General features: G+C 42.5%; 1 protein-coding gene and 1 long non-coding RNA gene across 9 annotated transcripts in view; one reads left to right on the top strand and one right to left on the bottom strand.

Annotated features, from left to right (window-relative positions):
- LOC132377729 (uncharacterized) overlaps window positions 1–23,870 on the top strand; it is a 163,416-nt gene that overhangs the window by 79,152 nt on the left and 60,394 nt on the right. The gene's annotated exons all lie outside the window — the stretch shown is intronic.
- The window catches only part of sema3bl (sema domain, immunoglobulin domain (Ig), short basic domain, secreted, (semaphorin) 3bl), a 225,326-nt gene continuing 220,295 nt past the window's right edge, over window positions 18,840–23,870 (bottom strand). For all 6 annotated transcript variants that reach the window (XM_059944004.1, XM_059944006.1, XM_059944001.1 and 3 more), the window contains exons 16-17: window positions 23,072–23,211; window positions 18,840–20,346 (exon numbers count right to left, since the gene is read on the bottom strand). In XM_059944004.1, the coding sequence (XP_059799987.1) occupies window positions 19,903–20,346; window positions 23,072–23,211 (584 nt within the window). In that variant the 3' untranslated portion in view covers window positions 18,840–19,902. The remainder of the gene's footprint in view (window positions 20,347–23,071; window positions 23,212–23,870) is intronic.

Genomic DNA, 23,870 nt, shown 5'->3' with positions numbered 1-23,870 from the left:
AATGAAATGCGTTGTTTCTGTCAACGCCCAACACAGTCTGAGGGTGTGCTGGAGGCAGCCCACAAGTGTTACCATGCTTCTGGTGCCAACAGAAGCATGCCTACAACTTACTAATCCTAACGTGTACGTCGTTGGAATATGGGTGGAAACTGGAGAACTTATGTGGTCATGGAGAGGAAGTATGTACTCCTTTCAGACAGCTTGTACAATACAGATCTCAAGGCCCCTGCATCCAGTACAATCATGGCTGACATGTTGGCCTCTTCTATGCCACTTCCCCTCAGCACTCGAGTACTCGAACTTTCAGTGGTTTTTCCATCTCCACCTCAAATATTGCCATTGGGTATTGGTTTATTACTGTCACACGTACCAAGATACAGTGACAAAATACAGATCAAAACATGGGAATCAGAATCATGTTTATTATCACTGACAGTAGACTTAAGATTTGTTGTTTTGTGGCAGAAGTACAATTCATAAAATATAGTATAAACTACAAAAATAAATATTTGGTGCATAAGATGAGCAATAAAGTAATATTAATGAGTTCATGGAGAATTCAGAAATCTGATGATGGAGGGAAAGAAACATTGAGTGTGGGTCTTCAGAATGCTGTACCTTCTCGCCAATGGTACCTACTTACTTACTGCCCATTACGCTGCTGGTGTTTACAGTAGCAATGAAAGTGCTCCATCTTCATTGCTGTTTCCATAATGATTCTTCTTTGACCAGTTAGGGTTGTTAGCCCTGAGCTGAACCCCCAGGCCCTGGAGGACCGGTGGACCCCTCTTAGTCTTGTTTCTACCCTTTGACCTGCATGGTATGAGTGACCCTACCAAGAAGCAAAACACAAGGTTCTGATTCAGTCAATATAGCTCTCTGGGTCATTGAAGCATACAAGACTCCAAATCCTATCACAAGATTGTGGTCTTCTTGGAGGTCCCTGATAGAGATAATGCAGAAGGAGATTGTTGCAGATGTTGACGGTCTTCAACGATGGATACTGCCTTCTTGAGACAACTGCTCTTGAAGACGTCCTCGATGGTGGGAGGGTTGTATCTGTGTTGGAAGAGACGAATTCCTGAGTCTGAGTTGGATCATCTTTTCCACTTGACAGCACCTTGCTGGAATGAAGAGGGGCTGCCTTGAGAATCTGGCATCATACCTGTTGGAGGATGGAGGTGGTTATATCTAATTCATGCTCAGATGCCACAGGTATTAATCTGACAGAGGATGCTGATGTTAATTGGCTTATCTGCCAGTCCATTTGGAGTATTTTGTGGACAGTGTTGATGGTATCTCAGTGGATAGTCCACAGCTCAGAAACCCTGTAGACCATAAACCTTGTGTTTGTTTTGGGGTCTTGACCTTCAAACCCTATGCTAAGTATTGAAGAAGATGCTAAATATCATTTTTAATGCTTGATTTTGTTGAGAAGTGGCTCCCACGACATTGGAAGCGATCCATGTCTTCTAGGGATTCTAAACAATGTTGATGAGCAGAGGAATCTTGGGGTCCAAGTTCACGGCTCCCTGAAAGTGGTCATAGAGGTTGATAAGATGTGTAAGAAGGCATATGCCATGCTTACCTTTATTAGTCAAGGCAATGAGTTCGAGTCAGGAATTTAAGATGAAACTTCATAAAACTCTAGTTAGACTGCACCTGGAGTATTGCATACAGTTCTGGTCACCCCATTGAAGGAAGTATGTTGAAGCTCTGGAAAAGGTGCAGAAGAGGTTTTCCAGGGTGCTGTCTAGATTAGAGGGCATGTGCTGTAGCGAGAGGTTGGACAAACTTTGGTTGTTTACTCTGGAGCGGCGGAAGCTGAGGGGAGATCTGTTAGAGGTTTATAAGATTATCAGAGACATAAATAGAGTAGACAGACAGTATCTTTTTCCCAGTATTGAAATGTCAAATGCCAGATGGCATGCATTTAAGGTGAGAAAGGGTAATTTCAAAGGAGATGTGGCGGGTGTATTTCTTATACAGAGAGTGGTGGGTGCCTAGTGTGGTGACGAAGGCAGACACATTAGAGACTTTTAAGAGGCATCTAGATCGGCACATGAATGTGAGGAAAATGGACATTGTGGAGGCAGAAGAGATTCGTTTAGTTGGCCATTTGATTACTAATTATATTAGTTCAACACCACATTGTGACATCCTGCAGGCAGTTCATGGAACTTCTTTTCCTTCTTTTAAATATACTTCTGTGAGTAATCTGCGTGCGTTTGGTGCCTGTAGTTTACATTTTGAGAAAATGCTTTCAGGCTGACTGAGCAACCTGGTGATTTTGCAGACTCTGAGGGAGATTGGAGTGGTTGAGAGCGGAGTGTGCGGCCTAATAGCGGAGCACTGGTCCATGATAAGCCCCATTATTCACTGATCTCGAGCAAGATTGAAATCGGTGAGGACAAGAGGAGAAGGTGAGAGGGTGTTCAGCACTGTCTGCTGGCGTTTGACTCTCACATACTAGGAAGAAAGGTGCAGGAAGGTGCAGGACAAGGTTTGATTGGCATGTCTTGTGGATGGGATTCATTTTTACAGGATACTGAGGCTCATGTTACATGTGTTTCTCGTTTCTGGTTACTCTTTTTTTACTGCTATTTTGCACAAATTTGATCGGGGCACTTCGACACAGACCAGTTCTGCGGCCTGCCGTCAATGAACAACACTGCTAAATTGAACTGAACTGAACTAAACTGAACGTTTCTAGACTCTTTGAAGAATTCTGTGGTTTGATGTTTAAGATTCTGCATGTTACTCGCTTGTTTCTTGCCATTTGCTCGATTTCTTTTTTTTTTCTGCATGTTGGGTGCCTGATGTTTTCTTTCAATGGGTTCCACTGATTCGTGGCTGTCTGTGGGAAGTTGAATCTCAGGATTTAAACACTGCACACATACTTCGATAAATGTACGTTGAATCTTTGAATCTGTTTTGTGTGGTTGGGCCAGGTTGATGGACAATCCTTGTTGATTAGATATTTAATGTAAGACTCATTCTTGCATAAATTTTGGTGATCGAGTCCACGAAGGCACAAAGTTTGGATTCTGAATGTACAGATATGTGACCGTCGACTGTGCACTCCAGCTCAACGACTGAGGGTGTGGTGACTAGGGTGGAGGCAATGTAGATGGTCTCCTGTGTCCCACAGATTAGTTCAAGTGTGAAGTTCATTAGGGATGAGTTACCACTGTGATGGGAAAGATTAAGGAGAATGTGGATGCCACTGACAATCCAAGCAGTTGTCTATCTCCACATTTTGGCAAGTTGAAGAACTTTAGCGAGCTATTAGTTACAACAATACAGTGCTCTCATGGCTAATGTTACTGAAAATGATTTTTTTTAAATTAATTAATCACTGGAATTTGATGAATTCATGCACAACAGTCTCTAGACCTTACAGAGGATGGTGCAACAAACAAGAAGCATCCCATGAGTGGCATTTCTGTGGCTGAAAATATCTTGTTAATGAGAGAGGTCAGAGGAAAATGGTTAAAGCTGACAGGAAGGTTTCAGTAACACATTGCAACAGAGGTGTGAGGAAGAGCATCTCCGAATGCATGGCACATCGAACCTTGAAATGGATGGGCTACAGCAGCAGAAGACCATGAACATACACTCGGCAGCCACTTTAGTAGGTACAGGAGGTACCTAGGTAAGTGACTACTAAGTAGGGGATAGGCCGATTTGTGTGATGGACTGGATGACATTCAGAGTACTTTCCTGCAGATTTGGGCAGAGCACTTGTACTCAGCTATAATCTATCTGGATAGCAGGAATCCGCATGTTATACTGAAGAACTTCCTTCGGGCAATAATGGTGAAGATTAGTGCCCAAAGTGGACCATCATAGGTAGGGTGCATGTGGGCCTAGCAGACTATGTGATCAGATATTAGTGAAAATGATTCTCAAGTACCACAGATATGACATTGTGTTTTAAACCATATCCAGAACACTTTAGTGTAATACAGTGCTAGTGATACATCGGGCTTCAATTCCCACCATTTTCTGTATGGAGTTTGTACATTCTCCCCAAGACTGCGTAGGTTTCCTCTGAGTGCTCCAGTTTCCTTCCACACTCCAAAAACATACGAGTTAATAAGGGTTAGCAAGTTGTAGGTATGCTATAGTGGCACCGGACACTTGTCTCTGCCCCCTGCACACCCTTGGACTGTGTTGGTCATTGATGCGAATGCCGCGCTTCACTGTATCTTTCGATGTTTCCGTGTACAAGTGACAAATAAGGCTAAAGCTAATCTTTATACAGTTGTGCCCGATGAACCAGAACCTGTCCTTTGCAGTGGTTGGGAGTTACCGCCAGGGAAAGTTTATGTGTTTTTGGTGTTTGAGCAACTAAGTTAGTGGGACGTGATGGCAGAGGGAGGCTCATTCGGTCATTTAGGGTTGTTAACTGGCAGGAAGTAATTGCTTGTATTACTGGAACAGGAAACTCCAAAAATAGATTTTCCTTTCATTAGAGGTCTGGAATCTCATGTTTTTTTCCAGGCAAATTAATTTAATCTGCAGTGTCTCCAAGTCTCAGCATGGCCTGGGGAACTTGAAAGGAGCTGCATGGTCACACTACCATAAGTAAGCAAACGGCACTGTAACTTGTGTTCCTGACATGATTTAACTAGTTGCAACACGACTCATTTACCAAGGCCCCATCCTCTAACCACAAGTTAGGAGTGTGATGGAATATTCTTTGCTCGTCTTGACGCTTGCCCCTCCATCAGCCATCAGGAAGCTCACCAGATCAAATCAAATTTAAGTGTAATTATCAGTCAACCATACATGAACACAGCGGAATGAAACAGCATTCCTCCGGGGCCAAGGTGCAAAACATACACAGCACACTTAAACAGCAAGCAAAGAAACATAATCATGCAAAACAAAAGCACATGTATAGGCCAAGTCCCTGAGTGATCGCAAGTTGATTATACAGATTCCCAGCAGTGCGATCCAGCCTGTCATTCCAATTGAACACTGGGGGCAGTTCCAACAGGAAAGGCCAGCTCCCAGTTGAACACAGACACCACGCTACAGCGCCTCCAGCTCCTCTCTCCTGGACTGCAGCAGCAGGCATGCCCGCGGCTTGAGGCCTAGTCTTTGCTACACCATCCCGGACAAATCAGCTCGCTTGATTGCCACCCCTTCTAGCACACTGAGCGTTTGTACCCTGCACCACTGATGCCGACTTTCTGTAGTATCTGCCATCTATAAAATATCCTCCAGTTATCCACACAGTGTACTCTGACAATAGCTGCCTTACTTTGGTTAGACCACACTTGGAGTATTCTTTTCACTTCTGGTCATTTCATTATAGGAAGGATATTGGAACTTCAGAGAGGCTGCAGAGGAGATCTATCAGGATGCTGCCTGGATTAGAGATAGGCTGAGTGAGCTAGGACTTTTCTCATTGGAGTGAAGGAGGATACAAGGCAGAGGTGAACAAGTACCATAGATAGCGTGGACAGCCAGTGGCTGTTTATAAGAGCAACATTGGTTAATACCAGAGGACATTCTTTCAAGGTGAGTGGTGGAAAAGTTATTATCTTTTTTATACAGCAAGTGATAAGTGCCTGGAATACACTGTCAAGGTAAGTGGTTAAGCCTGATATAAGAGGGGCATTTACAAGATTCTTAAATAGGTACATAGGTGAAAGGAAATTGGAGGGTTATGGACCATATAGAGTGGATTTAGATTGTTCATAGGGCAGATTAACAGGTCTGCACAACATCTGTAGATTGAAGGCTCAGTATTATGCTGTACTGTTCTGTATTTTATGTTCTAATCCATTACGCTGGTACCCAGAAGCATGAGCATTGTAGAAGCATTCCAGCAGTTCAAGAGGTAGCTCAAGACCCTTTAACAACTGGCAGTAAATTCCAGTGACAACCACATCCCATTAATCAATAAATAGTGAATTTCTCCTCCAATATTTGATCTGTGTCTTTCTCATTTGCCAGGAGATAGACTTTTCGTCCCATTTTGCCCAGATGCCCTGTCATCAGCTCATGCCACTACAGACTTGCAGGCGGAATCGTCTTTCTTCTCTCATAGACTTATACAGCATGTAAACGGGATTTTTCCTAAACTTGACCATGACATCTAAGCTGTCACCCTGGGTAGAAACCATGTACCTGTCCAAATGTCTTTTCAATGTTTTAGTTGCACCTGCCTCTATAGCTTCCTCTGGCAGCTCGCTCTGTATACCCACCATCTATGTCCTCTGGTTTTAGACTCCAGTTCCCTGGGAGTGGGGAGAAGATACATCTCTACCAAAGGAGGCATAAGGTCCCCTTTCCCTCCACCTGCTGCAGGTCACCCTTGGGCAAGGTGTAGCACCTGGTTACTGCCACCCCCAATCAGAGTCATCTGATGTCATGAGAGTCATGGGAGCAGGTGGTGGATGGTCGTATGGGTAAATCACAAACCCTGGTTATGCAACTCACTGATGCCAAGCAGACGGTCTCTGAAAAGTATTGATTATGGCTGGGGTCACCCATCTTGTAAAGACATTGCCCAGAAAGAAGGCAATGGCAAGCCAGTTCAGTAGAAAAAAAAATTTCCAAGATTAGTGAAGGTCATGGAAAGACCATGATTGCCCACGTCATACGACAACGCAGAAAACGAATGAACGAACCCTGGGAGAAACACTGACCATCTATATATACTTTTATTTATCTCCATAAGGTCACCTCTCAGACTGCAGGGAAATTTCCCAGCCTGTCCTTCCTCTCCTGGCTACTTAAGCCCCCCAGTCCTGGCAACATTCTTGTGAGCCTTGTCTGTGGCTCGCTCAGGAAGCAAGCATGAAGCGTGGAGCTAGTTGGTGCTAAAGGGAACAAAATCCAACTGACTATACTAACTCCAGGAAGTTCTGAACAGCTAGACATAAGGCTGCAGATGCCTGAAATTTGGATTTAATTCACAAAAGGCAAGAAGCATATCAGAGGATCTGGGTCAGAAAAATAAACTTAGAGCTGAAAACCTGTGACCTGGAGGAAACATAATGTGGCACTATATAACATCTGTTTACTTTACTACTTCAAAGGAAATGAATTATTAGCCAAGGGTTCATGCTTCCTTCCAACTAATAACTGTGGCTGAGACCAAGCCTGGAGACACGTAAAGTTCAGGAAGTCTCCTGCACTCTGGTCCGGACTTCTCCTGGTCATCACTCAGTCTACACACACACACACCCTGATCAGTGAACATACCCTGAACAAAACTTTGCTGCATCAAAGGCTTTTATTTAATCTGTTCCTTCATTTTGTGAAGGCTTCACTCATAGTAGAGAAAAGTGGGTAACATGCTTCACTTGTGACACATTCTCAGCTTCTGTGTAGGTTTTAATATCCATTACATCACCAATAGCCTCTTCTGGTCGAGCCCCGCAGACAGCACTGATAGGAAAGCTCACCAATACTTCTACTCTCTCAGGAGGCTAAAGAAGTTCAGCGTCTCCCCATCGACCCTTACCAACTTCTCTTGACGCACAGTGGGAATTGTCCTACTGTATCTGGATGCATCACATACACGGCAAAATCTGGAAATCTAGAGCAACACACTCAGAATGCTGGGGGAGCTCAGCAGGTCAGGCAGGATCTATGGAAAAATATAAACAGTCGACGTTTCGGCCGAGACCCTTCATTAGGGCTGGAAAGTCTGAGTAAGTACGTGGGGTGGGAGAGGAGAAAGAAGTACAAGATGTTAGGTGATAGCTGAAACCGGGAGAAGGAGAGGGGGCGGAGCGAAGAGCTGGGAGTTGATTGGTGAAAGAGATGAAGGGTTGGAGAGGGGGAATCTGATAGGGGAGGGTAGAAGGCCATGGAAGAAAGGGAAAGAGGAGGAGCACCAGAGGGAGGTGACAGGCAGGTAAGGAGATAAAGAGAGAGAGAAATGGGAATAGGGAATGATGAAGGAGAGGGAGGCAATTCCCGGAAGTTCAAGAAATTGATGCCCTTGCCATCAGGTTGGAGGCTACCCAGTCAGTTTGCTATGGCAACTGCTCTGCATGTGACCATACTGAACTGTAGTGGGCCTCCTCCCCAGGATCCCTCTGTACATCGAACATTTTAGGAGCTGTTGAACTGGGATGGTTCAAACTGAAGTCCCAGAAATAAAGGCAGGGCATTCTAATCCTCTCCCCGTTTGATAGTCACAAGTAAGAAAGACGGGAGCACCCCACTGGGTAAACCATTTTGGCATTCGAGCACGCCAGGGTCGATGTCATTTGAAGTGAGTCCATCGCAGGGTTTTGTGACTGATTGGACCTGGCGGCTGGTAAGAAGAACAATAAAGTGAGGTCAGCCCACCTGCCCAGGAACACTTCCTTCCATAGAGCTGGTTCTCCGTAGTTCAGTGTAGAGAAGCAAAAAGAGGACAATAGATGCTTGTATTCCACCGGCAGCTCAACTGGGACCGACAGCCCTTCGCACAAAGAGCACATTCAGCTCCCACGATGGGCTGGGAGCAGAAAGTCAGTGTCATGGTTGGTCAGGTTAGCTGGAGCTCCTCACAAGCTCATAGGGAGATACAGCATGGAAAATAGGCCCTTCAGCCCACCGAGCATCCAGAACCCAGACCTAGGGTGACACGGAAACGTAGCGGTAAGCATAACACTAGTACACGACCAGTGACCCTTGTTCAAATCTGACACTGTCCATAAAGAGTTTGTACATTCTTTCTATGATTGTGTGGGTTTCCTCCCACCTTCCAAAGACATATCGGTCAGTAGGTTAATTGGTCACTTGGGTGTAACCAGGCAGTGTGGGTCCGTTAGTCCCAAAGGACCTGTATCTCTAAATAAAAAGTATTTTACAAATACTGTGCTTATGATACTATGAGGTCCTCATTCATTTGTACTCTGATGAAGGTGCTAATATGGGCACCAGATTAAAAGATAAAGATCAGTTTTATTTGTCACATGTATCTCGAAACATAGAGAGAAACGCATCATTTATGTCAGCGATCAACACAATCCGAGAATGTGCTGGAAACAGCTTGTGACAGTCGCCGTGTTTCTGGCGCCATCATAGCATGCCCACAATTCCTTAAATCTAAACTGTGTCCCTTTAGAAGGTGGGAGGAAACTGGAGCACATGGAGGCAACCTACATGGTCATGGGGAGAATGTACAAATTCCTTCCAGACCGCGGAGGAATTGAACCCAGTTCACTGGCACTGTAAAAGCATTCACTACTCACAGACTTCACTGCATGGAAGTGAAGTTTACATCTGAAACTCTCCTCAACAATCCTGACTTTCCACCAGGTAAGTTGGTAAAAAGCCAACAAATTCTACCAAAATACTCCAACCTTTGATCAGAACCTTTCTTTATCCCCAGAGTCTTCAGCTTTTACTGAAGAAAAGATTGTAGAATATTCAATCAATTTACCCATCTCACATTTTAAAGCATTCTGATCATTGGAATTGGAATTGGTCTATTATTGTCACATGTCATATATTCATGGAGAAGTTTAGCACAGAAACAGGCCCTTCAGCCCATCTAGACCATGCTGAAACCATTAATGCTACCTACTCCCATTTTCCTGCACGGGGACCATTTCCCTCCATACCTTTACCATCCATATCCATCTTCAAACTTTTCTTAAACGTTGCAATCAAGCTCGCATGCAGCATTTGTGTTGACAGCTTGCTCCACTCTCTCAATAAGTTTCCCCTTATTTTTTCTTATACTTTTCATCTTCCACCCCTACCCCATGACCACTGATTGTAGTCATGCCATCTTCTCTTTGCTACCATCAGGAGGAAGGTGCAGGAACCTAAAGACACACTCTCAGTGGCTCAGGAACAGCTTCTTTCCCTCTGCTGTCGGATTTCTGAAGGGTCCATGAACCAAGAACACTACTTCACAAATTTGCACTTTCTTTTAATACTTAATTATTTTTTTATTTTAACTTACTGTAGTTTTGATGTGTTGGGTTGTACTACTACCACAAAACAACACATTTTGCAACATATGTCAATTAAAATAAACACGATTAAATGGGACCATGTGTAAGATTTCTCTTTATCATGATTTATTGGTATATATATCTAAGCCTGAAGAATCTATTCCTACTTTGCTAAAATTATTTGACAAATTTGGAGATGTTTCAGGATATAAAATAAATTTTAGTAAAAGTGAATTACTTCCTTTAAATGAATTTAAAGGAAGTAATGAAGTGATGAAGAAATGAATATGATAATATTCCTTTCAAAGTTATGGATTCTTTTAGATATTTAGGTGTCAGAATTATAAAAAAAAAGGATCTTTATCAAGCTAATTTTCCTCCTTTAGTGGACTCTATGAAGTACTCATTTAGTAGATGGAGACCACTTACATTTTCACTTGTTGGTCGTATTCATATAGTTAAAATGATGATTTTACCGATATTTTTATATTTATTTCAGAATATTCCTGTTTTTTTGACTAAGAAGTTTTTTGATCAGATTGACTCTATTATTCTATCTTTTATTTGGGATAGTAAAAGACCAAGGATCAGTAAAAATGATTTACAAAATTTGAAAAAGGACAGAGGTCCCACTTTGCCTAATCTAAGAATGTATTATTGGGCTGTTAATTTGCGATATATGTCCTTTTGGTTATATTGGGGTGATAGGAATGACCGGCCAATCTGGGTAGACCTGGTACTGAGAGCTATGAAAGAGTTTTATTTAACTTCGTTATTAGGAGTTGCTCTACTTATACAATTAGCTAATGTTGCTAATTTAAATTTATATCCTGTGGTTAAGCACTCTTTACAAATTTGGCTCCAGTTCTGCAATTATTTTAATCTTAAAAATTTTATATTTTGTAGTATAACTTATCGTAATTACTTTTTTAAACCTTCCTGGAGTGATCCAATTTTTTTACTTTGGAAAAATAAAGGTATTGTCTTTTTTGGACTTATTTAAAGAAGGCAGATTGATTTCTTTTGAACAATTAGTTGATAAATATTCTCTTTCTTATTCACATTTTTTACAATATCTTCAAGTTAGACATTTTTTACAAAAATATTTAAGTAATTTTCCTTATATATTGGAGGCTGACTTGTTAGATACTATTATGAATATGAACCCCTTGATGAAAGGTTCTATTGGAAGAAATTATAATATATTGTTACAATGGGATAAGCGTCCTTTACTAAGATTAAACAGGATTGGGAGCAAGAACTCACTTTGACTTTTATATGGGAGGATTGAACTCTTCTTCAGTCTGTGCTAGTCATTCACTGATTCAATTTAAAATTGTACATCGTTACCATTGGACAAAAGAGAGACTTTCTAAAGTATTTCCCAATGTTGACAAGTATAGGTGTAAAACTGAGATAGCCACACTGACACATATGTTCTGGTCATGTTCGATATTAAAACTGTTCTGGAAATCAGTCTTTTTGACAATTTCTAAAGCACTCAGAATCAGCTTACAACCTAATAAATTGACTGTGCTTTTTGGAATAATTCCTCAAAATATTCATGGTATTTCTCTGTCTGACCAACATGTTATTGCAATTGTTACATTGATAGCTAGGAGGGCCATCTTGTTGAAATTGGAAGGATATATCTGCTCCTACTTTGTCACAATGGTTCTCTCAAGTGAGGCTGTGTCTCAGTTTGGAGAAAATTAGAAGTCGAATCTTTGAACTTTTATTTGATTTTGAGAAGAGATGGGACTCATTACTATCATTTCAGTTAACTGGTAGATTTCCTTCACAATCTAAGTGTAAATTTTGTTTTAATATATTTTTTCTTCTTGTTGGCGATTTGATGTTTATTTTCAGAAGCTTTCTATATGACACATGGCTCCGGGGTTGTGCCCACAATGGGTTCTTTTTCTCTCTCACTTTTCTTGCTTAGTAGGGGGTTTTTTTAATTCACAAAAATTTTAAATCTTTTTAAGATAATTTTTTGAGGCATTGTAAGTGTTGTTACTTTGAGGTACCTGTGATATTTTTAATAATAATAATAATAAAAAGATTTGAAAATAAACACGAATCTGCTTCTGAAACATAAGTGCAATTAGAAAGCACAGCAGCACCTCTACTTCCTTAGGAGCTTGAGAAGATCTGGCATAACACCTAAAACCCTGACAAATCTCTACAAGTGTGTGGTGGAGAGTATCTTGACTGACTGCATCTCAGCCTGGTATGGAAACACCAATATCCCTGAATGGAAAATCCTACAAAAATGTAATGATTACAATCCAGTCCATCATGGGTAAAGCTTCTCCCCAGCATTAAGTACATCTACATGAAGCATTGTTGCAGGAAAGTCACATCTATTATCAGAGACCCCACTGCCCAGGTCATGCTCTCTTCTCACTGCTGCCATCAGGAAGAAGATACAGGAGCCTCAGGCCTCACACCATTAGGTTCAGGAACAGTTTTTAACCCTCAGCCATTAGGCTCTTGAACCAAAAGAGATAACTTCACTTGCCCCGTCATTGAAATGTTTCCACAACCTAAGAACTCACTTTCAAGTTCTCTTCATCTCATGTTCTCGATACTTATTGCTTATTTATTTATTATTATTTCCTTCATTTTGTATATGCGTAGTTTGTTGTCCTTTGCACACTGGTTGAATGGTCACATTGGGCGGTCTTTCATTGATTCTATTTTGCATTTATTGAATAGACCATAAGACCATAGGAAATAGGAGTAGAATTAGGCCATCTGGCCTATCAAGTCCGCTCTGCCATTCAATCATAGCTGATTGCTTTTTAAAGTTTCTTCCTCAACCCCAGTTCCCAGCCTTCTCCCCATAACTTTTGATGCCATGTCCAATCAAGAACCTATCAACCTCTGCCTTAAATACACCCAATGATCTGCCATCCATAGCTGCATGTGGTAACAAATTCCACAAAGTCACTCCCCCTTGGTGAAAGAAATTTCTCCGCATCTCTATTTTGAAAGGGCACCCCTCTATCCTGAGGCTGTGTCGTCTTGTCCTAGACTCTCCGACCATGGAAAACAACCTTTTCATATCTACTCTGTCTAGGCTTCAAAAGATTTCAGTGAGATCCCCTCTTGTCCTTCTGAATTCCAGCGAGTATAGACCCAGAGCCATCAAACGTTCCTGTATGATAACCCTTTCATTCCTAGAATCATCATTGTGAACGTCCTTTGGACCCTCATTTTACACCCATAAAAAATTAATCTCAGTGTTATATATGTACTTTGCCATTAAATTTACATTGAACTTTGAAGTTTTAATAATCCATGCTCAGACACTGGTTGATTCTAACCCCTCCACCATCAAATGAAATCCTTGCGATTCGCTGGACAGAACAACGGAACTCCAAACAGAGGGGTCAGTCACATGTAAAAGACATATTCTAATAGACTTCCATTTTATTTAAATGCAAGAGTATAATTATAAGTAATGTAATTATTACATCTAAAATCTATGTAAACTGATTAAATACAGTGCTCGTCTTAACCCAGTCCCACTTAAAATAATTAAAGCTGCAGAGTGTCATTGATCATCGAATTTAAATTAAGGAAGATACAGCACAATGGAAAAATATTTGCTCCTTTAACCATCTGCAGCACGGTTTCCAGACCTCCCTGTCTGGGGTGGGATGCAGAAGGATCAGAATCTGAGAGTTTATTTTAAAACTCTTGCAAAAGACCCAGTGTGCTGTGACAATGAGCCTGCCCTCGGTCGGGGCTAATTTTTAATTGTCCCATAGACAGATCTTTCACCTTCCACTTGGGATGATGCAGATATTAAGTCAGTAGATCAAAGAACCTCAGCAGCTTTGCGTCTGTCACCATAAATACTTAGAAATTGTTTCAATAAGAAATGGAAATGAATATCTCACTGACCCATCATCACATTCAAACTCTAAGCTTTGGGGCAGTATATGACTGGAAACACTTATTAACCAATCAGGAGAAAACATGAACTGTAATAGCTAATCCTGTACAAAATACTTAAATGTAAATATATACATTATTTTACAAATCACAACTGGATGCAAATCTTTGTGAAACACTCGTCTTTGAAAAGAAAAATAATATCAATATTATTAAGTGATGGCATTCACAATGAAAAAATAAGGCAGTTTTTCTTTACTGTGCCCAACCTGCACTATTTTTTTTCAATTATTGTCCTTTCCATTTGGTTTCCAAGACCACTCTGATAGGATTGCTTTTCCAGGAGCATATGATGGCCTCTAACTACTCCACTATACACTCCTGCCATTGGTCAGTCAATGTGGCGAATTAGAAAATGATTGGACTACTTACCATCCAATCAGATGGTAATCAAAGGATTATTTTCTTGACCTCAGTTATGAACATTTTAATAACCTGATGATTCTTCTCTCAGTGGGCTATCTCAAGTAGGTTGTTCTGAACTTTCTGAAGACCCTAGGCTAATCCCAGAAAGTGGTAAGCCTGCCTTCTGCATGTATTAGGGTTAGAGTTAGGCTCAGTCAGACCCTGGTGTCTAAATCTCTGCAGGCTGTTCACACTTACATCAAATTTTCTGAGGAGCTTTTGATGGCTTTGGGCCAACGCTGCCTCCAAGGTATGCGCACGCACATACCTTTTGTTACTAGCGCACACAGGAAACTAAATTGCTCATAAAAGGTTGTCACCCTCCACCTCACTGGCATGTTGAGTATATTTCATGATCATACACATTCAGATTTCCTTTTCTGGTTTCTGATGTGAACGTTGTTGACAACATGGTGTTTTATATGATTTGTCTGCAGATTTTAGAACTGGCTTATTTATACTGTTGTTATTGAAGAAATTATTCAGTGCACACATGTTGTCACTGGGGAAAAAAATTGCACAGTACAAGATTTTTGTGCACACTGGTCATTACAAATTAGAGGGAACATTGCTCTGGACCTGTATGCACAGGAGTTTAGAAGAATGAATAGATTTGTCATTGAAAGCTATGAAAAATTGAAAGGACTTGGAGAAGATGTTTCCTATAGTAGGGAGTCTTGGACCAGACAGCACAGCCTCTAAATAGAAGAATGAGGCTTTAGAGTAGAGATGAGGAGATATTTCTTTAGCCAGGCAGTTGTTAATGAAGAATTCATTCCCAGAGTTGGCTGTGGAGGCCAAATCATTGGGTATACTTAAAGTGAAGATTGATAGGTACTTGATTAGTAGGGGAGTTAAAGATTATGTGGAGAAGGCAAGAGAGTGGGGTTGAGAGGGATAATAAATCAGCTGTGATGGAATGGTGGAGAAGACTTAATGGATTGAAAGGCCTAATTCTGCTCCTATCTCTCATGGTCTTACAGAATCAACTCAAAGCCAGTTGTACCCAGAGACAATGCAGATAATTGCAAACATCATTGGGTTGTAGGTGAGAGTGTGTTTCACTGTGTGCAGTTTTGGGCTCCTTATTTAAGAAAGGGTGTGCTGACATTGGAGAGGGTTCAGAGAAGATTCACAAGAATGATTTTGGGATTGAGAGGGTTAACATAAGAGGAACGTTTGACCGCTCTTGGACTGTACTCCTTGAAGTTTAGAAGAATGAGGGGGGACCTCATAGAAACATTTCAAATGTTGAAAGGCATGGACAGAGTGGATGTGGCAAAGTTGTTTCCCATGGTGGGGGAGTCTAGTATGAGAGGACATGACTTGAGGATTGCAGAACAGAGATGCGAAAAAAAAATTTTAGCCAGAGGGTGGTGAATCTATGGAATTTGTTGCCATTGGCGGCAGTGGAGGCCAAGTCATTGGGTGTATTTAAGGCAGAGATTGATAGGTATCTGAGTAGTCAGGGCACCAAAGGTTATGGTGCCCAGGTGGGGGAATGGGACGAAAGGGGAGATTGGAACAGCTCATGATGAAATGGCAGAGCAGACTCGATGGGCCGAATGGCTGACTTCTGCTCCTTTGTCTTATGGTCTATCACTCATATAGACACTGGTGACAATTTACTGCAGCCAATATATATATATACTGACCTGCATGATTTGGGGAGAAACATCTACCAGTCAGAGATAAGACATCCCTTACATCTACTGGTCTTAGTGTTTGGATATCTGTTACATCTACCTAGAAGAGCAGATGAGTCCTCGGTTTAACAGAAAGGCCACACCTCAGACCATGCCCCATTCTCTAGGGATTGCACTTCAGCATCAGCCTAGACTTGCGCGCTCAAGCCCCAGATCTAAGATTTGAATTGTTGAACTCCCTGTCCCAGAGGAAACCCACAGACAACAACTTCATCAGGTTTCTTAATTCTTATTTGTTTTACACCCTGGGTTGTTGGTGACACAGGGTGTGGGAGAGAGTAATCAACATGTGTTAACCAATTAGAGGCAGGGAGAGTAGATTGCATGATGTTGGATGTAGTTACCTGTTGGCCAGACTGCTTAGAGGTAACAGGCCCAAGAGATATTACAGATGCAGAAAATTCAGAGCAATACACACAACGAGGAGCTTAGCAGGTCAGACGGCATCTCGACAGGAATAAACAGTCGATGTTTTGGGCTGAGACTCTTCATCAGGACTGGAAAGAAAGGGGGAAGAAGCCAGAATAAGATGGTGGAGGGAGGGGAGGAAGAAGTACAAGGTGGCAAGTGATAGGTGAAACCAGGAGAGGGGAAGGGTTGAAGAGCTGGGAAGCTGATAGGTGAAAGAGATAAAGGGCTGGAGAAGAAGGAATCTGGTCAGAGAGGGTAGAAGACCGAGGAGGAAAGGAAAGGGAGAGGAGCACCAGGGGAGGTGATGTGCAGGCAAGGAGATAAGGTGAGAGAGGGAAACAGGAATAACAGGAATGGGGATTGGTGAAAGACGGGATGCAATTACATAGAGAAATCAATGTTCATGCCATTAGGTTGGAGAGGTGACAGGACTCATTTCTTGATAAGTGTAAGTTTGATTTTTATTAGGAATAATGCAGCTTTGGAGATTCAGAGCTTGAAATCACTCCATAATACCTGTTTTTTAACATACACAAAGAAACGGAATGAAAAACAGAGGTGGAGCCTGGTTAATCAATGACACCTCCACTCACTCATTGCAAGGGTAATCCACATAGCCCCTATTCTCTGCTCTTTCCCCAAAGACCTGGAACATTATTCCCTTCAAGTGCCTGTCCAATTCCCTTTTGAAAGTTGTCAGAGAAACTGCTCCTTTGTGCTTTCTACAAAGCAGTCCTTATCAGAACACACTGCATTATTTATTTTCCCCGTTCTTCTGCAATCAATTGCAAACAGTGGGACCAGTTTGTTCCACTTGGACTCTGCAACACGTAATGAGGCCTTCATTCAGGAATTGGGAGGATTCTTATCCAATATTATTAAGGACTAAACATAACAATATCATGTTTTAGTTTTACAACATTTATTCTGCCTAGAATAAGATCTCCTGCTGAGCATTTTTTTCTATAGCTTATGGAAACAAATGAAGGGATTTCTGATAAATGCCAGGCCCACTATTTACAACATAAATCACAACTTGTTTTCCTTTAGGTCTGGTTCTAATTAAACAGCATGAAAATGAGTCATATTCAGGCAATCGGAAATGACTGAACTGTGAAAAATACAATAGGACCTTGTAAAAGCAATTGGAATACACCCAATGGAACGATCAGCGAGTATCCATCAGACTCTATTTGATAGAGAATACCCTTCAGAATGACATATTGTGATGAATCTTCTAAAGTACATCTATCAGATTGTACACATTAGAGTGCCCTGATCGTATTGTACCAGCTGTAATATTTCCATTGTAACATATCCATTAGAAAATATTCCTTGAAATACACCTTTCAGAATATAGCACTGAGTTATACCCTTTTAAGTAATTTTTTAGAGTTGTTCAATTGGAGTATATTTATCAGCATATAACCACGATGCATTCCTGTTGGAATATACCTATCGGAATACAGATTCAGTTTCACATTTATCTATCACATATACGTTGTCTGGTTTAAGGTGGCACTGGCGAAGAACAGCAATGACTTGCTGGCAGCAAACACAACTATTAACTACTTTATTACTCACACTTTTTCTCAAAAATGATCGCTGCAAGCTATAGCTTGCAGCTTCCCTTTTGGAGCAGAGCTTTTAAACCGCCTGAGCGGCCTGGCATTTCTGCGGTATGAACTTGCACAATGTCTTGAAAATGCACAACGGTTGCTGTGTAGCGCGTGTGTGTGGGCCAAGTCGAGGTGGCAGGGACTGAGGGTGGGGAGCAATATCTGGCCATTGCTGGAGTGGGCTTGGGGTAAAGTTGAAGCGGTGGAACCAAGGTGAGGCAGAGTCAAGGTGGCAGGGCCCCTGCCGGGGGTGTGGAAGGACCTGCTGTTAGACGGATTTATCGGGTATGGGCTGGTGAGCTGCTGGGGCGCAGGCCTCTGAGACCATATTGAAGCAGAAGAGCCCAGGTGTGACCTGGAGTTTGACTGATTTAAGTGCCAGGCCAGACTGGAAAGGTTGGGTGAGAGCACGTCAAAGCGATGGGGCCTGAGTCTAAGAGTGAAGAGCAATCCAAGGTTTGGCAGATTAAGCGCTGGGCCAGATTGGGAAGATCAGGGTGTCAGGGCCAGGAGCGAGGAATGGGCCAGTGTTCAGCTCACTGTTCCAGAAGGCTTTCACATCTCTGCACTGAACTGAGGCTATGGCCTTCAACTACCAGGCTCCTGAATCGGCTGCAGCGATGACCGGCTTCGTGGCTGTGGACTCACTTTCGCGAACTTCAGTTCTGAATGCTATTTGCTTAATTTTATTGCTTAAACGACTTGTTTTTTTCCTGCACACTGAGTGTATGACAGTCTTTCTATTAAAGGGTTCCACTGGGTTTCTTTGTTTTGTGGTTGCCTGTAAAGAAGACAAACTCGAGGTTGCATATAGTATACACAGTTTGATAATAATGTACTTTGAACTCTGAACTTTGTACATTGAAAAATACAGTGAAAAGTGTCATTTGCGTGAACAGCCAACACACCCAGGGATGTGCTGGGGACAGCCCGCAAATGTCGCTAGACGTTCTGGTGACAACATAGCATGCCCACAATGTCCAGTGGAACAAAATGACATCAGCAAAATATGCCCTTTCCCACTCTCCCACCCCAGGACAAGCCAACTCCAGGCCCAAGAACGGCCCCAAATGGTGAACTGAAGGATTATGTGCGCGGCCAAATAGAATGCACTCTTCTCCGGTAGTTCAAGGGCTCCTGGTTTGAGTTTGATCCGCAGAACAATTTTCTACGAATCAGTGGCTAATGCTCAGTCAGTTTCCTCACCAGGAGTAAAATATTGATTTCTGGAAACCTAACAACAAATGATCCCCTGCCTCAGCGTCAACATTGGTTACTAAAATGTGGAAGCAATTTAAAAGAGGCAGATCTGGCCCAGAAAAGCAGGGTGTCCAGTTGCACCCAAAAACAGTATTGTGCACACTTTGATCAATGGTGGCAAAGCTAGGAATTCCCAGCCATTCCCAATCTAATAGTCTCCTTTGACGGAAGTTATCAAAGACTGGGCACTGACGTATTCCAAGTGTTGAATCAGTTAGGGTCTGGTGAACTAAGGGTATTTGAATCTTGCTCTGTAATTTTTGTTCTTCAACAAATATAGTGGATCGATTTCTCTGTCCCTCCACTGATTCCTAATGAATTATTAAATAACATACATAAATACACGGAGCTTAACATCTTAACCTAAAAAACATATGAGATCAAAATTACACAGCGCAGTAGATTCAAAAATAAATTGGGATCATAAACGATCAGAGTCTCTGGTGATGAGACTGGATGTGAAAGACTGGCGATATTTGACTTTGTGAGAGATGGGGTTAGCCAAGAAATGATCTTTCTGTGCAGCTGTTTTACTGCTCTGTGAAAATCTAGTCCATCCTCTGGAGATCCGCCCTTCACGGGTCACTGGAGCAGGGGGTCGGCCGGCCGGCTCTATGTGTCAGCCACGTGCCTGGGTGTTCTGTTGCGGGGTTTGCTCTTCCCTTTCTTCGCACCCTCTGACATGAACTTCCATTTGCTCAACATCATCTTGCGCTTCTTCCGCTGCTTGTCACTGCACCACACCCTCTCGCAGTACTCCTCCACCCGGTGCAGGTTGGAGTAACCGATCAGCTGCATAATGTCCTTGAACCAAGGCTTCTGGCTCTGTAGCCGGCGGGGCTGGGCCACACAGGGGCGGTGGCTCCGCTCTTCGTCGTCCCGGTTGAAGATTTCTTCCAGCTGCTCGCTCTCGAGCACCTCCAGCGAGATCTTGGTCACTGTCTGGATGAAGCCTTGCTCCATTGTCTGACAGTAATACGTTCCCTCATCCATTCGGTAAATCTTCCTGAACAAGAGGCCATGCTCGGTCTTGATGACCCTTTCATCGGTTTTCACCTGTGGAAATTAAAGAGTCATAGAGAGACACAGTGTGGAAAGAGGCTCTTCACCCCAACGAGTCCAGACTTACCACCCAAAGCTCTACAACATGTAAAAACCGTCTGAGGCATCACCAGCACCAGCCTGCCCGCCATCAAGGAAATATAAACAGAAAGGTGCTGGATAAAGGCCAGCAATATTATAAAGGGCTCCACCCACCATACTCATGGACTGTTTGTTTCACCCCCACCAGGGAAGAGGCTACGCAGCATCCACTCCAGGACCACCAGACCCAAAAACATTGAGCCATCAGGCTGATCAATACCTGCACTCATTAACCAAACCCACCACCATTAGCTACACATCAGCCACTCCTCTCTACACTTCCTCCATCATCTTATAGAAACAAATAAAATTATGAAAGGGATAGATCAGATCGAGGCAGGAAAGTTGTTTCCACGGGTAGGTGGGACTAGAACTAGGGACATAGCCTCATGATTCGGGGGAGTAGATTTAGGATGGTGATGAGGGGGAACTGATTTTCCCAGAGAGTGGTGAATCTGTGGAATTCTCTCCCAATGAAGTAGTGGAGGCTCCCTCAGTGAATATATTTAAGACAAGGTTGGATAGATTTTTGCATAGTAGGGGAATTAAGGGTTGTGATGAAAAGGCAGGTAGGTGGAGATGAGTCCATGGTCAGATCAGCCATGATCTTATTGAATGGTGGGGCAGGCTCGATGGGTCAGATGGCCTACTCCTGCTCCTATTATGTTCTTATGCACTTTATGCACATACAATCAGTCTATGTATATAAGCAAATCTTACTTATACGATCACACTCAACAGTTACTTGTACAATGTGTTTTATAAGATTCCTTTTATATTTATATTTATTGCATCCTTTATGCTTATTGGGGAAGAAGGAATCCTATCAGATTCATTCTTTTCCAGCCCTTGACCTTTCACACTCACCTGACTCCACCTATTGTGGTGAACTACATATACTGGTCAGGACACGCCCCCCCCCCCCCCCCCCCCCGCTGACTTCTCCTGTGGCTCCTCCCACGGACCACAGTATAAAGGCGATTGGAGGCACTGCTCCCCCCTCAGTCTCCAGGATGTTGTGTGGTGGTCACTTGCTGCTTGTGCTTTCTTCCAGCCAATAAAAGCCTACCTTAACCCACGTCTCTGAGTTATTGATGGTGCATCACCTATCTCCTTCCAGCTAGCCTCCTTCCCCTCCTCCCTCCTTTTTAGTCTAGCATTTCCACCCCCCCCCCCCACTCAGTCCTGAAGAAGGATCTCAGTCCAAAATGTCAACTGTTTGTTGATTTCCATAGATGTTGCCTGACCTGTTGAGTTCCTCCAGCAGTTTGTGTGTGTTACTTGCGCTTAATGCATTTAATGCTGCATGGGATCCAGAGTAAATATCATTTTGTTCTCCTCTACACCTATAAACTGAAGAATGGCAATAAACAATCTGGAATAGTGAATTTATACCCATTAAAATTCAATGTGAATCAAGGTTAACATCAGGTGCAATGAAAAACTTCCTTGCAGCTGCACCAGAGGCATAGAGCATCACAACATTCTCAAGGAAAGCATAAGTTAACAAGATCTTGCAAGAAGTGACAAATAAAAGCCAAGAGAGAAGCACAAAGAACAAAATGACCAATCTTACATTAATTCCACTTTTACTCTTCCCACAGACTCACTGTTCCCCCTCCCCCACTCATCTCCACCCCAGGGGCAATATCTAAGAAATATTTGGGCCCCATATCTAAGAAAGGATCACGTACAACGTGCTGGAGGAACTCAGCTGGTCGGGCAGCATCCGTGGAAATGAGCAGTCAACGTTTCAGGCTGAGACCCTTCATCAGAAAGGATGTCCTAGCATTGGGAGAGGGTCCAGAGCAGGTTTATGAAAATGATGCAGGGGATGAAAAGATTAATATTTGAGGAGCATTTGATGGCTCTGGGCCAGTACTCACTTGAGTTTAGAAGAATGAGGGGGAATTTCATTGAAGTCTACCAAATATTGAAAGGCCTAGATAGAACTGCAGAGGTTGTCTCCTAGAGTGAGGGCATCTAGGACCAGAGGGCACAGCCTCAGAATAAATGGACGTCTCTTTAGACCAGGGGTTCCCAACCTGGGGTCCATGGACCCCTTGCTTAAAGGTACTTGTCCATGGCATAGAAAAGGTTTAAGAATCCCTGCTTTAGATGGAGATGAGGAGGAATTTGAAGGTGGCAAATCTGTGGAGTTCATTTCCACAGATGGCTGTAGAGGCCAAGTTATTTGCTATATTTAAAGCAGAGTTTCTTGATTAGTAAGGACGTCAGTGATTTCAGGAGAAGCAGGAGAATGAAGTTGAGAGGGAAAATAAATCAGTCATGAATAAATGGTGGAGCAGAATCAATAAACTGGTGAGCCTAGCTCTGCTCTTACGTCATGGTCTTGTTTAGCCCTTTACCTTTTCCATCTATCATCACCCAGCTTCTTACTACAGCAACCTCCCCCCCCTCACCCTCCTTCCCTTCACCTGATCTCACCTGCCTGCTTGTACTCCTTCCCCCTCCTCCCACCTTCTTATTCTGGTTTCTTCCCCCTTCCTCTTCAGTCCTGACGAAGAGTCTCAGCCTGAATCACCAACAGCTTATTCCTTTCCGTAGTTGCTGTCTGACATAAAGAGTTCCTCTGGCATTGTTTGTGTACGTTGGTATGTTCTTGAACAGCACTCACCTCATCCTTCTGCTGATCCACAGCTCGCTGTATGAACCACTTGACAGTGGCCTGAAGGGATTTTGGAATACACTCAAGAAAAGTACTGTTGTGTTCGGTCCCATAAACCACCCTCTCCTCCACACTGTTAAATCCTTCCACTGTGAATAATCAAAAACAAGTGTTTTAGTGAGTAGTGCAAGTTCAAATATTGAGAATGACATTCAAATCACTAAGGACCAAAGCTTGTAAATAAGATTATGGTAAGTTGTGAAAACTAATAATCTATTTTCTTTTTTGTCAATTACTGTAATATATAATTAAATGGTTCAATTTTATATAATTTGCTAGGTTATTATAATTTTTTTTTGTAATAAGTACTTTGCCAGCATTTATTTAGTGTGCATTTGTGGGGAGATGGAAGATTATACCTCAGAGTCTAATAGGACCAAAGCTGAGATGTTTCAATGTTTCTGATTTCACTAGATATGTTGAGGAAATGGTAGTTGGCAGAGACTCACAATGGTGGCGGTTTGATTGGCTTGGACTTCTAGGTACAGTATATCTACAGCCAGGTCTACAATGAAGAACCAGAAGGTTATTTTGAGGGAAAAGCGACTTTAAAATCTCTCGTTCTTTCATTACATGCTGTGTTGTATGACTTATGCAATTATGGTTCTTCCGTTCTTGGCAAATTTTTCTACAGAAGTAGTTTGTCATTGCCTTCTTCGGGACAAGGCGGATGACCCCAGCAATTATCAATACTCTTCAGAGATTGTCAGCGTCCACGTAACCAGGACATGTGAGGCGCACCAGCTGC

This window comes from Hypanus sabinus, chromosome 19 (assembly GCF_030144855.1).
Source record: "Hypanus sabinus isolate sHypSab1 chromosome 19, sHypSab1.hap1, whole genome shotgun sequence".
Classification (NCBI taxonomy): Eukaryota; Metazoa; Chordata; class Chondrichthyes; order Myliobatiformes; family Dasyatidae; genus Hypanus; species Hypanus sabinus.
This window is presented reverse-complemented; position numbering and strand designations above follow the sequence as displayed.